The sequence below is a fragment of the Poromitra crassiceps genome (assembly GCF_964638095.1).
Source record: "Poromitra crassiceps genome assembly, chromosome: 8".
In the NCBI taxonomy this organism is placed as follows: domain Eukaryota; kingdom Metazoa; phylum Chordata; class Actinopteri; order Beryciformes; family Melamphaidae; genus Poromitra; species Poromitra crassiceps.
In genome coordinates, this window is record NC_139629.1 from 57768929 (window position 1) to 57783125 (window position 14197).

At 47.0% G+C, this 14197-nt stretch overlaps 1 protein-coding gene across 1 annotated transcript in view; it reads right to left on the reverse strand.

Annotated features, from left to right (window-relative positions):
* The window catches only part of LOC310780814 (NACHT, LRR and PYD domains-containing protein 12-like), a gene marked incomplete at its 3' end in the record, with an annotated part of 61336 nt that overhangs the window by 4882 nt on the left and 42257 nt on the right, over positions 1-14197 (reverse strand). The window contains exons 9-12 of the mRNA XM_083641313.1: positions 9774-9944; positions 4544-4658; positions 4241-4331; positions 3007-3510 (exon numbers count right to left, since the gene is read on the reverse strand). Coding sequence (XP_083497439.1) covers positions 3007-3510; positions 4241-4331; positions 4544-4658; positions 9774-9944 — 881 coding nt within the window. The remainder of the gene's footprint in view (positions 1-3006; positions 3511-4240; positions 4332-4543; positions 4659-9773; positions 9945-14197) is intronic.

Here is a 14197-nt window from a genome sequence, read left to right on the forward strand (position 1 = left end):
TGTTTTTTAATGGCAGAGGGTGACAGCTCTCAGCCCTCAGTAGGCTGTTTCGATCAGTGGGTTTTGTATAAAGGTCAGTATACAGAACACCATCTTCTCCCCTGGTGATAAACAGATCCAGAAAATTCAAGGAATGTAAATCACAGGACATGGTAAATTTCAAATGATCTGAACATGAATTGACAAACAAGAAAAAAATATTGAGTTGTTCTCTTGTGCCACGGAATAAAAGGAACACATCATCGATGTAGCGTTTCCAAATAATAATATTATCAAAAAATGGGTTATGAGTGGAATTTAGAATTTTTGTTTTCTCTAGAAACCCAACATACAGGCCTGCATAATTGGGTGCCATAGGCGACCCCATAGCTACTCCCCTCTTTTGTAAAAAGTACTCGTCCTGGAACATAAAATAATTGTGCGTGAGTACTACTTCAGCCAGAGTGACAATACAATCATTAGAAGGTCTGGTTGAGGCAGGGCGCTCTAACAAAAAATGTTCCAGGGACTGCATTCACACACACACACACACACACACACACACACACGCACGCACACACGCACATGCATTCACATACAGTACACACACACACACACACACACACACACACACACATTACAGTAACACACCATGATGACACTCAGAGCAGAGGAGGTGTAACTCTGCCATCAGAGGAGTGCACCGTCTGGACCGTGTGGAGAGAGCGCCACCTAGTGGCCACAGGCCGGCTCCAGCTGTGTGGTTCAACACACAGATTCCCAAACGTTTTCATATCAAGGACCCCTAATTTAGTCCACATTGGGGCCACAGACCCCCATTTGATGACATTTTGTGTGGAAGAGCTGTGTGCTCAAAATGTCACGCAAAGGCAGAATAATAATTGAGCTAAAACGTAATAATTCACCATAATGTAATTAACCCAAATAAAATAAAGATCATAACGTAATGAAAATCCAATAATGTGATAAAATCTTGACCCTGTAACATAATGTCATCTTTGCTCATATAGGCTAATAACTTATGTTATTGCTATTTCACATTACAGGCCTGATAACAGCATAATGCAACCAGTTAATGGCTGTGGTCGGTGCATGCAGTGCTTAACATAATAAAATACATCAGAGTCATATAAATACATGTAAGCTACTCATCTTATCTAACTCAGTTCATACACATTTATTATTTATATTGTTTATTTTCTGCCACAGTTTCTCTCATTTCTCTGAGTTGTTTGTCTTTCATCCAGCTGGAGAGAGGCTGGCTGTGTTTCTGCTTTAAGTTCATGGTTGTATGTAGGCTATATTGTGTATGTGTCATTATATGTTGTGTGAATAAAATAAAAAATATACGATTAAATAAAACATGCAGTTTTCAGTAAGGTCACCTTTGGGACAATGGGATCTGTTCTCTTTAAGATGAGGGTTTGTGTGGAGCAATGTCGCCCTCTGGTGGATTAAACACGCATGTGTGCAGGCTGGCTGGCTTTGTTGTTTCTACTGTGAAAGTGATGGCCCGGCCACATCTACGCGTCGTTTGACGCGGGCTGGCGCTTGGCAGTATTGACGCTCGACGCTTGGTGGGCGTGGAAATCCGGAAGCAGCAGCTAGCTCCCAAGCTAGCTGCTGCTAGATTTACTTTGCTTCTTTGAAAATTGGTGTTAGATAGGAAGTGGAAGAGGACAGGAAGGGTAGGATAGGTCTTAGGACGAGCTCAATTGGCTAGCTTTGTACTTTGTCAAATTCCACCCCGCCCCCTTTGTTGCCCACTGTCGCTTCACGAGCCTGCTACGCTCGCTTGGTCTCCCAGCATGCTTTGCGAGGCGTCGAGCAGCATGTTCCAATACAAAGTGGATGGGCAGCAGCGTCAGCCCGCGTCAAATGACGCGTAGATGTGGCTGCACCGTAAAAGGAGCGTCCTGCACGAGATGAGAGTAGCTCTGTTAGCGCGCGCGTCTCTCTCTCTCTCCCTCTCTCTCTAGTGCGCGCGCGCGCGAGAGAGAGAGAGGGGCAGGGCGAGGGGGAGAGCGACTCGCGCGCCCGAGAGAGAGACTCTCGCGCTCTCTAGTGCGCGCGAGTCTCTCTCTCTCTCTCTCTCTAGTGCGCGCGAGTCTCTCTCTCTCTCTCTCTCTCTCTCTCTTTCAGTCTCAACCTGCATTACTGGCTTGTTGACAAGAACATTCCTGTGTTGCCAAAGTGAATGGATGAAAAAGAGAATCAATAAAAAACAAATATATTTCAGGGAAATCAAAACAAAGAAATAAAAGATAGAAAAGGATCAAAGTAGGCTACATCAAGTGATCATAAGATTGTCAAGACAAAGTATACAGTGAGTCATGTGTCATATAAATCCATACAAACAATGCAGACTACATGAACATATACATGACATCATATGAAAGCAGAGACAGAAGACAGTTTGTAATAATTCTGTGATGTAAAGTCCTACATTGTTGCTGTTATGATGTCATCAGAGACACATTTAGCTGCTAAGTGCTTCACATGAGTACTTAGTGCTTAGTAGATACTGTACATGAAGGCCAATCAGAGGCTCAGTCACATCTTCAACCAATCACACACTAATGTCAATCAACAGTTACATGTTCCTTGATTTTCATCACTCAACTGATTTAACAACAGAGCAATAATACACTGCTTTATTTAAAGACAACAATAATGACATATTCAAGTCAACACGTTCTGTTTCAAACTATACACATCAAATATTCTGCATTTATGTTTATCATTTTCAGACTAAAATCTGTTCTTGTACATGTAAAAAAGATGTTACTGTTTTCTCTCTCTCTCACACTCTCTCTCTCTCACACACACACACACACACACACACACACACACACACACACACACACACACAGAGAGATCATGTCTGTTCACAACCACATGAGCAATGAGCTTGCATGCAAACACTATTGTGACTTTAGGTGTTTGTGTTTGGTCACAGTGTGTTTCTCTCTCACTCCTCAATCTGACACAGAGACAGTGAGGTACCAGGATACAGATAGAACCCAGGGTAAAGTGGTTCAGTGAATTTGGACTGGAAAGTGTGGAGGTGAATCAGTTTGTCAGAGGAAACTGTGTAGAAGGACAGAGAGCCAGCAGGCCAGTCAAGATACACTGCGACTCTCTTAGAGCGAGAGGAGGGGCGGGGCTGACGTATGCCTGTGGGTCTGTTATTGTGCCAGGCTCTGTAACTATCATCAGAGCACCTCAGACTCCAGGACTTTTCATTCCTTCCAACCTTACAGTCAACACCGTGTCCTCTCCTGCTGATTCCTCTGTAAGTCACTCCTATATTAACCACTCCTTTCCACTCCACCTGCCAGTAACAGCGACCAGTCAGACCATCTCTACACAGCAGCTGAGGCTGGTCAAATCTCTCTGGGTGATCAGGATATGGCTGATACTCTCTCACACACATCACCTTTCTGTTGTCTTCAGACAAGAGGAGCTCTCTGTTTGCTGTGTTTGGGTCCAGTGTGAGATCACAGGCATCTGATGAGACAACAAGACTCGTTACAGCAGCAGCTTCTCATCTAATAAACATGTTTGTTTGTTTGTTTGTTGATTTATTGACAGTTCATTTCTCAGCAGTTTGATGATGTCACATGATGTCAGCCATCTTCCTGACTCACAGGATGTGAATGAATGGACGTCACAGACTGTGCTGTAGATGCACTTTCCTTCTCACTAGTTGAATTTAAATTGAAGTCTTTAATGGGTAAATGTACCTTTTCTTACTCGGCAACAATTGTATGGAACAAACTCCCGGAGAGTAAAGACTTATCTCCAGGTTTTCCTTTAAGATCGCCTTGAAAAAATGGCTGGTTGGTTCCCAAATGGGTTCCTAACCTTTTATTTTCTCTGTCTCCTGTATGCTTGCAGCATTTGAACCCCTGGTAGGTCTTTGGTTTATTTTATGAGCTGCTCTCTCTTTTTATTTATTGATTGGTGTATTTTTGTTGTTGTATAATCATTCAAATGAATGATTGATGTTGAGTAGTGTTGCTTAATGTATTTGTTTGTTTATGTTGCCCGCGCGCACACACACACACACACACTCACACACACACACACACACACACACACATGCGCGCACGCGCGCTCACACATGCACACATACACTCACTCCACTTGTCCCATACAAAGGACCACAATGGAAACAAGCCAAAGGGCTTTATTGTGTTTGCTTTGTTATTATGAATCAAACTAAATACACACTTACATTTCCTCAGATCAGAGCTTTTCAACCACTGCACTCCACCATGTTCCACACTGGAGGAATAAACAGGGAAGAAGTCAGACCAGCAGATTCTCTTTAATGATGGAAACATGAACATTTAATAAGCTTCAATATGAAGGATTTCCACTCATATCCTCATTTAAACATGAAACATATTCCTCATCTTCTCAGTGTGACAGAGAAAATGTGTGTGACTCTCAGTCATCTAGCAGATGTTGTCTCTTCATACCTGAGAGTCTCCAGTCTCCAGGTTGGATCCTCCAGTCCAGCAGAGAGGAGCTTCACTGAGGCTTCTGGATGATTGTAGCTCAGGTCCAGCTCTCTCAGATGGGAGGGGTTGGAGCTCAGAGCTGAGGCCAGAGAAGCACAGCCTTCCTCTGAGAGCAGACAGTAAGACAACCTACATACACACACACACACACACACACACACACACACACATGCACACACACACACACACACACACACACACACACTTTAATGGGGTCTGCAGCTGGAAAGTTGGAACACATTAAACTTTTGGAGAAACACAACCTGACATCACACTGCAGTGTCCAATCACGTCAACGCCCACACACACACACACACACACACACACACACACACACACAGAAACACACACACACACACACACACACACACACACACACACACAGTTTCTCTCTCTATCTACTTGTTTTTTTCTGTCACTTGTTGCTTCTCTCTCTCCCTTTCTTTTGCTCTCTCTTCCTCTCCCTCCCTCACTTTCTCTCTCCCTCTCTTTCTCTCCCCCACCTCTTTCTCTCTCTCATTCTCCCTCTCTCTCTCCCCCTCTGAGGGGGCCAGTCTGCACTGTGGGAGAGTAGGGGCTGAGGGGGGCAGTCTGCACTGTGGAGGAGGAGGAGCTGAGGGGGGCAGTCTGCACTGTGGAGGAGGAGGAGCTGAGGGGGGCAGTCTGCACTGTGGAGGAGGAGGAGCTGAGGGGGGCGGTCTGCACTGTGGAGGAGGAGGAGCTGAGGGGGGCAGTCTGCATTGTTGGGGAGGAGGAGCTGAGGAGGGCAGTCTGCACTGTGGAGGAGGAGGGGCTGAGGGGGGCAGTCTGCACTGTGGGGGAGGAGGGGCTGAGGGGGGCAGTCTGCACTGTGGAGGAGGAGGAGCTGAGGGGGGCAGTCTGCACTGTGGAGGAGGAGCTGAGGGGGGCGGTCTGCACTGTGGAGGAGGAGGAGCTGAGGGGGGCAGTCTGCATTGTTGGGGAGGAGGAGCTGAGGGGGGCAGTCTGCACTGTGGAGGAGGAGGGGCTGAGGGGGGCAGTCTGCACTGTGGGGGAGGAGGGGCTGAGGGGGGCAGTCTGCACTGTGGAGGAGGAGGAGCTGAGGGGGGCAGTCTGCACTGTAGGGGAGGAGGGGCTGAGGGGGGCAGTCTGCACTGTGGAGGAGGAGGGGCTGAGGGGGGGAGTCTGCACTGTGGAGGAGGAGGGGCTGAGGGGGGGCAGTCTGCACTGTGGAGGAGAAGGGGCTGAGGGGGGCAGTCTGCACTGTGGAGGACGAGGGGCTGAGGGGGGCAGTCTGCACTGTGGGGGAGGAGGGGCTGAGGGGGGCAGTCTGCACTGTAGGGGAGGAGGGGCTGAGGGGGGCAGTCTGCACTGTAGGGGAGGAGGGGCTGAGGGGGGCAGTCTGCACTGTGGAGGAGGAGGAGCTGAGGGGGCCAGTCTGCACTGTAGGGGAGGAGGGGCTGAGGGGGGGCAGTCTGCACTGTGGAGGACAAGGGGCTGAGGGGGGGCAGTCTGCACTGTGGAGGAGGAGGGGCTGAGGGGGGCAGTCTGCACTGTGGGGAGGAGGGGCTGAGGGGGGCAGTCTGCACTGTAAGGGAGGAGGGGCTGAGGGGGGCAGTCTGCACTGTGGAGGACGAGGGGCTGAGGGGGGCAGTCTGCACTGTGGAGGAGGAGGGGCTGAGGGGGGGCAGTCTGCACTGTGGAGGAGGAGGGGCTGAGGGGGGCAGTCTGCACTGTGGGGAGGAGGGGCTGAAGGGGGCAGTCTGCACTGTGGAGGAGGAGGGGCTGAGGGGGGCAGTCTGCATTGTGGAGGAGGAGGGGCTGAGGGGGGCAGTCTGCACTGTGGAGGAGGAGGGGCTGAAGGGGGCAGTCTGCACTGTGGAGGAAGAGGGGCTGAGGGGGGCAGTCTGCACATTTGTATTTGAGTGTGAGTAGCCGGTGTAGCTTTGTTAACCTTGCTTTCTTTGCATGTGTGTGTGTGTGTGTGTGTGTGTGTGTGTGTGTGTGTGTGTGTGTGTGTGGGTAGCGAGGCATTGAGTTTGTGTAGTTTTTGGCATTGTTAGGTCGCTCTGTTATTTAGGATAAGTTGACTGTTCATTAAAGGAACATCAAAAGTCTCTCTCTGCCTCCCTCTCTTTCTCCCTCTCCCTCTCTCTTTCTCCCCTCCCTCTCTTTCTCTTTCTCTCCCTCTCTTTCTCTCTGTCCCTCTCTTTATCTCTCTCCCTCTCTTTCTCTCTGTCCCTCTCTCTCTCCCCTCCCTCTCTTTCTCTCTCTCCCTCTCTCTCTTTCTCTCTGTCCCTCTCTCTCTTTCTCGCCCTCCCTCTCTTTCTCTCTCCCTCTCCCTCCCTCTCTTTCACTCTCCCTCCCCCCCTCTCTTTCTCTCTCCCTCCCTCTCTTTCTCTCCCTTCCTCTTTCTCTCTCCCTCTCCCTCCCTCCCTCTCTCTCCTTCTTTCTCTCTCTCCCTCCATCTCTTTCTCTCCCTCTCTCTCCCTCTCTTCCTCTCTTTCTCTATATCCCTCTCTTTCTCTCCCTTCCTCTCTCTCTCCCTCTCTTTCTCTCCCTCTCTATCCTTCTTTCTCTCTCTCTCTCCCTCTCTCCCCTTCCTCTCTTTATCTCCCTTCCTCTCTTTCTCTCTCTCCCTCCCTCCCTCTCTTTCTCTCTCCTTCCCTCTCTTTCTCTCTCCATCCCTCTCTTTCTCTACCTTCCTCTCTCTCTCTCTCTCCCTCTCTTTTTCTCCCTTCCTCTCTCTCTCTCTCTTTTGCTCTCCCTCCCTCCCTCTCTCTCTCGCTCTCCCTCTCTTTCTGTCTCTCCCTCTCTTTCTCTCCCTCCCTCTTTTTCTCTCTATTTTGCTCTCCCTCCCTCTCTCTCTTACTCTCCCTCTCTTTCTGTCTCTCCCTCTCTTTCTCTCTCCCTCCCTCTCTCCCTTTCTCGCCCTCGCTCTATCTCCCTTCCTCTCTTTCTCTCCCTCCCTCTCTTTCTCTCTCCCCCTCCCTCTCTTTCTCTCTCCCCCTCTCTTTCTCTCTCCCTCCCTCTCTCTCTCCCTCTCTTTCTCTCTCTCTCTCTTTCTCTCCCTTCATCTCTTTCTCTCCCTCCCTCTCTCCCTCTCCCTCCCTCCCTCTCTTTCTCTCCCTTCCTCTCTTTCTCTCTCTCTCTCCCTCTCTTTCTCTCTCTCCCTCCCTCTCTTTCTCTCTCTCTCTCTCCTTCTTTCTCTTTCTCTCTTTGGTACACTTAACACGTTCACTGCCATTGACGAGATATCTCGGCTTACAGAATCCAACGGTTGACTGCCAAAGACGAGATATCTCGGCTTAAATTTTTTTTTTTTTTTTTTACGGTGGGACGTGGATCCAACCCTTTTACGTCTTTTATACAAATATTGGAGGTATTGAATGTGTATAATCTATTTTACCGACCCACTGAGTGGCGACATGTCTCTCCAGAGTAGGAAGAGGCGAGCCAAAACTGGAGGGAAAAGCGCGAGGAAGCCGTTTTCATACTGTAAAATGGATGGCGAAAACGCTTTCACTTTCGCGCTGACGCACAGCGGTGGCAACGGTGGGGGGTTCCAAGAATAGACTGGATGCACACTTTGAAACACGCACCATAAATAAGCCCAGAATCGCAAGAGCTTGATCAGAGCTCTCAACCGAAACGCCAAGAAACGAGCGAAACCCATCCAGCGAGCCCCATCCAGACTGCCAGGCAGCAGCCAGGCAGCAGCAACTCGTTTGTCACAGACCCGCTGCAGAGCCAAGGAGGGCGGAGGAGAACGCCCACGGAGGGAGGAGTTGGAAGCAGAGGGGGGTTTCCTGCTGTTATGGAGGAAATTACTGTTCAAAACTATTGTTTAGATGTCTGACGTCTTACTGATGCCAAAAATGAATGGTTAAAGTGACTGTTCTATCGAATTTCACAAAAAGCCGTTTATCTCAGAATAAATTTTCTGACGCTGAAACCATGCTGTATTCAACTGCTAATGCTTACATAACTACTAACTCTACAAACTAACTCTTTTAGACAGAGAAAGCACACATTCTATTAGTTCTTTTGAGATATTGTGTGTTCACAAAATCAGAGGGGGGCAGTCTGCAGTGTGTGGGAGGAGGAGGGGCTGAGGGGGGCAGTCTGCACTGTGGGGGAGGAGGGGCTGAGGGGGGCAGTCTGCACTGTGGGGGAGGAGGGGCTGAGGGGGCAGTCTGCACTGTGGGGGAGGAGGGGCTGAGGGGGGCAGTCTGCACTGTGGGGGAGGAGGGGCTGCAATAGGAGAGGAGAAGATTTGAGTTATGGCAGGTGATTAGAACTGCACGATAGACCCCACCATGGATAGGAGAGGGGAGGAGCCCCATCCAGGTGCTGCAGCAGAGACATTGTGAGCACCTGTGACTTACAGGAGCTGCACTCACTCTCTCTCCCACCACCTTTATTCATGTAAACTGCCTGACATCAGGGTGCTTCACTCTCCAGGCATCGACTATAGACCGCATACATTCTCAGTCGGCACGGCAACAGGCTAGTGAAGGCTAGCATAGCTCCAGCTAGCTTTTCAGATCATCACTTGGCCCAGGCTTATGTCTCTGTGACATCAGGCCGACAACAGTCACCATACTGGAAGTTTAGTGTGAAGCTGTTGCAGGATACCTTTTGCTCTGTAGCTTTGAGGCTTTCTGGGCTCGATGGAGAGAGAAGAAGAGGGAGTTTGACTAGCTGGTAAGGCTCATATGAGACACTTGTGCCTGCAGTACACTGCTTTGTCCACAGCAGAGGTTAGAAGGCTGTTAAGTGGGCTGGAGAGTAGCATTATGGAAGTGGAGGAGGAGCTGGTTTATCAGGATAGACCGGGGCTGCAGCTCAACCTGGCTGAACTGTGCAGGGACTTGGGTGGGTTCCTGCAGGAGCAAGCAAAGGGGGCGCTTGTGAGGGCTAGGTTCTCCATGCTCAGGGAGATGGAGGCTCCTAGCTCCTTCTGTTTTAGGCTGGAGAGGAGACAGGGCGATGACAGTCACATGTTTTCACTGCGGTTAGCCGATGGGCTCGTCCTTTACAAGTCCTTTACTTTAGGTTTCAACAACAGAGGCAGTAAAGAAAGGAGATGATGCAATATTCTACCACAGGATAGAACTAGATGTGATAAATGTTGGTATCTCAGCTGCTTTCAAAACTCACACCAGCAGGAAAATATAGAGGTCAGGTATGTTCACTGATATTAATGTGCATGTAAAGCCACATTTAAATGGTGGTCTGTTGAACAGTATCAGTAATACTGACCTGAGAGTTTCCAGTCTACAGTGTGGACTCTCTAGTCCAACAGCAAGCTTCACTCCAGAGTCCTGTAAGTCATTGTTACTCAGGTCCAGCTCTCTCAGACTGGAGGACTGGGAGCTGAGAACTGAGGCCAGAGCTTCACAGCTTCTCTCTGACAGATTACATTCACTCAGCCTTAATGGATATGAAAAGATAAGGAAATATTATTTTATCATTTCAGTGACACAACTCACGTAAACAGATTATTAATGAATGCAAATATAGATACAGAGTTCAGTATGGCATCTAGGCTCTGACGATGTCACTTTCTGTAGCACTGGTTCAAATCCTAGTTGCTCTATTCTGAAGCAGCTGGAGATGTGACAGTGAACTATGTCTGAGACAGGAATAGAGAGAGGTGCAGCAATCTAAATAAGATATCAAAGCATGAGGTTTGAGACAGGAATAGAGAGAGGTGCACCAATCTAAATAAGATATCAAAGCATGAGGTTTGAGACAGGAATAGAGAGAGGTGCACCAATCTAAATAAGATATCAAAGCATGAGGTTTGAGACAGGAATAGAGAGAGGTGCACCAATCTAAATAAGATATCAAAACATGAGGTTTGAGACAGGAATAGAGAGAGGTGCAGCAATCTAAATAAGATATCAAAACATGAGGTTTGAGACAGGAATAGAGAGAGGTGCACCAATCTAAATAAGATATCAAAGCATGAGGTTTGAGACAGGAATAGAGAGAGGTGCACCAATCTAAATAAGATATCAAAACATGAGGTTTGAGACAGGAATAGAGAGAGGTGCAGCAATCTAAATAAGATATCAAAACATTAGGTTTGAGACAGGAATAGAAAGATGCAGCAATCTAAATAAGATATCAAAACATTAGGTTTGAGAGAGGAATAGAGAGGTGCAGCAATCTAAATAAGATATCAAAACATTAGGTTTGAGACAGGAATAGAGAGGTGCAGCAATCTAAATAAGATATCAAACCACAATATCTGAGACAGGAATAGAGAGCCGCAGGGATGACGTATTTTTGTAGGCAGAATGCGGAAGTCCCGAACTTCCTGGTTCTTCACTGTTTCTGTCTATGGGATTTTTGAATGGGTTTTTGCCGCGATGCTTCAAATACGGTCTCTGGGCAACGCAAGATTAATCAAACGCGAACCAGAGTTCCGTCGGATAATCTTCACACATGAGGACCACTTTCATGAGTTTTGTAGCGTAAATGCGAGCCCTAGAAGTAAAATGCTCGAGCTAAGCTAATCCAGAACTACACACTGTCGCATAGGCTTCCACGTCACGTCAGCACTCAACCTGGACTGTTGTTGATGTGTGCACTGATTACCCCGGGCTGAACGGGGCTGAACCAGGTGAGGGAAAGGGAATTTCCGTGTTCGCCCTTTGAAGTGGTGACGTTATTGACGTATATATCCCCATCGACTCAATAGTGTAGTCTCATTTAGCCGTTTGCTAGCTAGCCGTCCTTTTAACGGCACGTAAAAGCTTCAAAACTCGTAAAAGTGGTCCTCGTGTGTGAAGATGATATTACTAAACACTGGTTCGCGTTTGATTAAGCCAGCGTTGCTCAGAGAGATTATTAGAAGCATCGCGCCAAAAACCCATTCAAAACTCCCATAGGCGAAAACTGTGAAGAACCAGGGCTGTTAGCATTAATGATTTCCGGACTCGTTACTGCGGCTCTCTATAGAGAGAGGTGCAGCAATCTAAATAAGATATCAAAGCATGAGGTTTGAGACAGGAATAGAGAGAGGTGCAGCAATCTAAATAAGATATCAAAGCATGAGGTTTGAGACAGGAATAGAGAGAGGTGCAGCAATCTAAATAAGATATCAAAACATTAGGTTTGAGACAGGAATAGAGAGGTGCAGCAATCTAAATAAGATATCAAAACATTAGGTTTGAGACAGGAATAGAGAGGTGCAGCAATCTAAATAAGATATCAAAACATTAGGTTTGAGACAGGAATAGAGAGCCGCAGGGATGACGTATTTTTGTAGGCAGAATGCGGAAGTCCCGAACTTCCTGGTTCTTCACTGTTTCTGTCTATGGGATTTTTGAATGGGTTTTTGCCGCGATGCTTCAAATACGGTCTCTGGGCAACGCAAGATTAATCAAACGCGAACCAGAGTTCCGTCGGATAATCTTCACACATGAGGACCACTTTCATGAGTTTTGTAGCGTAAATGCGAGCCCTAGAAGTAAAATGCTCGAGCTAAGCTAATCCAGAACTACACACTGTCGCATAGGCTTCCACGTCACGTCAGCACTCAACCTGGACTGTTGTTGATGTGTGCACTGATTACCCCGGGCTGAACGGGGCTGAACCAGGTGAGGGAAAGAGAATTTCCGTGTTCGCCCTTTGAAGTGGTGACGTTATTGACGTATATATCCCCATCGACTCAATAGTGTAGTCTCATTTAGCCGTTTGCTAGCTAGCCGTCCTTTTAACGGCACGTAAAAGCTTCAAAACTCGTAAAAGTGGTCCTCGTGTGTGAAGATGATATTACTAAACACTGGTTCGCGTTTGATTAAGCCAGCGTTGCTCAGAGAGATTATTAGAAGCATCGCGCCAAAAACCCATTCAAAACTCCCATAGGCGAAAACTGTGAAGAACCAGGGCTGTTAGCATCGATGATTTCCGGACTCGTTACTGCGGCTCTCTATAGAGAGAGGTGCAGCAATCTAAATAAGATATCAAAGCATGAGGTTTGAGACAGGAATAGAGAGAGGTGCAGCAATCTAAATAAGATATCAAAGCATGAGGTTTGAGACAGGAATAGAGAGAGGTGCAGCAATCTAAATAAGATATCAAAGCATCAGGTTTGAGACAGGAATAGAGAGAGGTGCTGCAATCTAAATAAGATATCAAAGCATCAGGTTTGAGACAGGAATAGAGACAGGTGCTGCAATCTAAATAAGATATCAAAGCATGAGGTTTGAGACAGGAATAGAGAGAGGTGCAGCAATCTAAATAAGATACAGATGCAGCCAGCCAAACTGAGACCACTCCCCCGCGACTGTCCTGCGCGCAAGGTGCGGCAGTGCTGCGGTGGGAATATTTTTTTTTCACCTTGGAAGTCCACTTCTGTTTTCACCCACCAGGAGGCGCAAAAACACACCGTCTGATTAGCTTTCTGAAAGACTGACTTCGCCCTGTGATTCGCCTGCCTCTCAGAGCAGTCCACCGTCAGTAGCCTAGTACACAGTACACAGGAAAAACTGGAGGGTATTTTTCCCAGAGTAAATATTATTTTCCTCTCAAATAGTAATATTTAATCCTTTTGGAGCATAATTATTACCTGCAGGCAATAGAGTGAGCGCAGAGTTCCAGACAAAATTATGTTACTACTAACTAATGCCCACTTTATTTTCCATTCGGTCGCCATTTTTCTCCTCCCGGCCTATACAGTAGCGTTCTGTAGCGTATCTGGAAGGCCTTTTCTTCACTTGATGGATCAAATGCCAGGTAAGTTTATTATTATTGATTAACATGTGTCAGGTTAAACTGATTTGCAACATTACAGGTACAGTTACCTACATGTAACGCTAGCCATCTGTTCAAAGGGCTGGGCTGGGCTGATAACATGCTAACGTAGCGCTACGTTAGCATGCTAATGCTACGTTAGCATCGGACTGACTAATTAAACCTCTTTTTAGTGGTTTATCGACAGTAAGTTATTAACGCCAGGTGGGTCGGTGCAACACGAGTATTAAATTGCTAGCGGACTTTAAGACACGTGTGTTTTGCTCTGAACAGAGTGGCACGTGTGGTTGACTGAGTCTAAACAGAGGACTGTAGGGTGACAGTTTTACTAGCGGCAGATGGACATAAAAGTCTATACAGGTCATGTGCACCTACTGTATGTGCAGTGAATATGCCACTGTCTCGGACGGTCTTATCACTATACTGCCTTATTGCTTATTGTTTTTGCACTCATTGTTATATTTGTACTATGTCGTAAACGGAGTCCACAGCACAAGAATTTCACACGTGATACTTGTACCATGGAGTGACAATAAAAATCTTGAATCTTGAATCTTGAAGTTAATTTGACACACTCCTCATAATGCACAAGTTGTACTGTATATCTTAACTAGTAACTGTTAAAATGGTAGGGCTGTCCCAGAGTCTATTTTTTCAAATACAAATAGACTCTCGGTTCCCAGATTGATTCAAACATAATATTTTGAATGCATTCCCCCCAGCTGGAGAAGCCGGATATAAGCTCTTATTAGGGATGCACGATAATTATCGGACCGATAAATTATCGGCCAATATGGCCATTTGCGTTATTATTTATTATTCCGATAATGGCCTTTTTCCGATAAATTATCCGATAATAATCCTGCCTTATTTTTTGCCTCGGAAGCGGAGCTTTTGTTGTCGCACATTCGTGACATCAC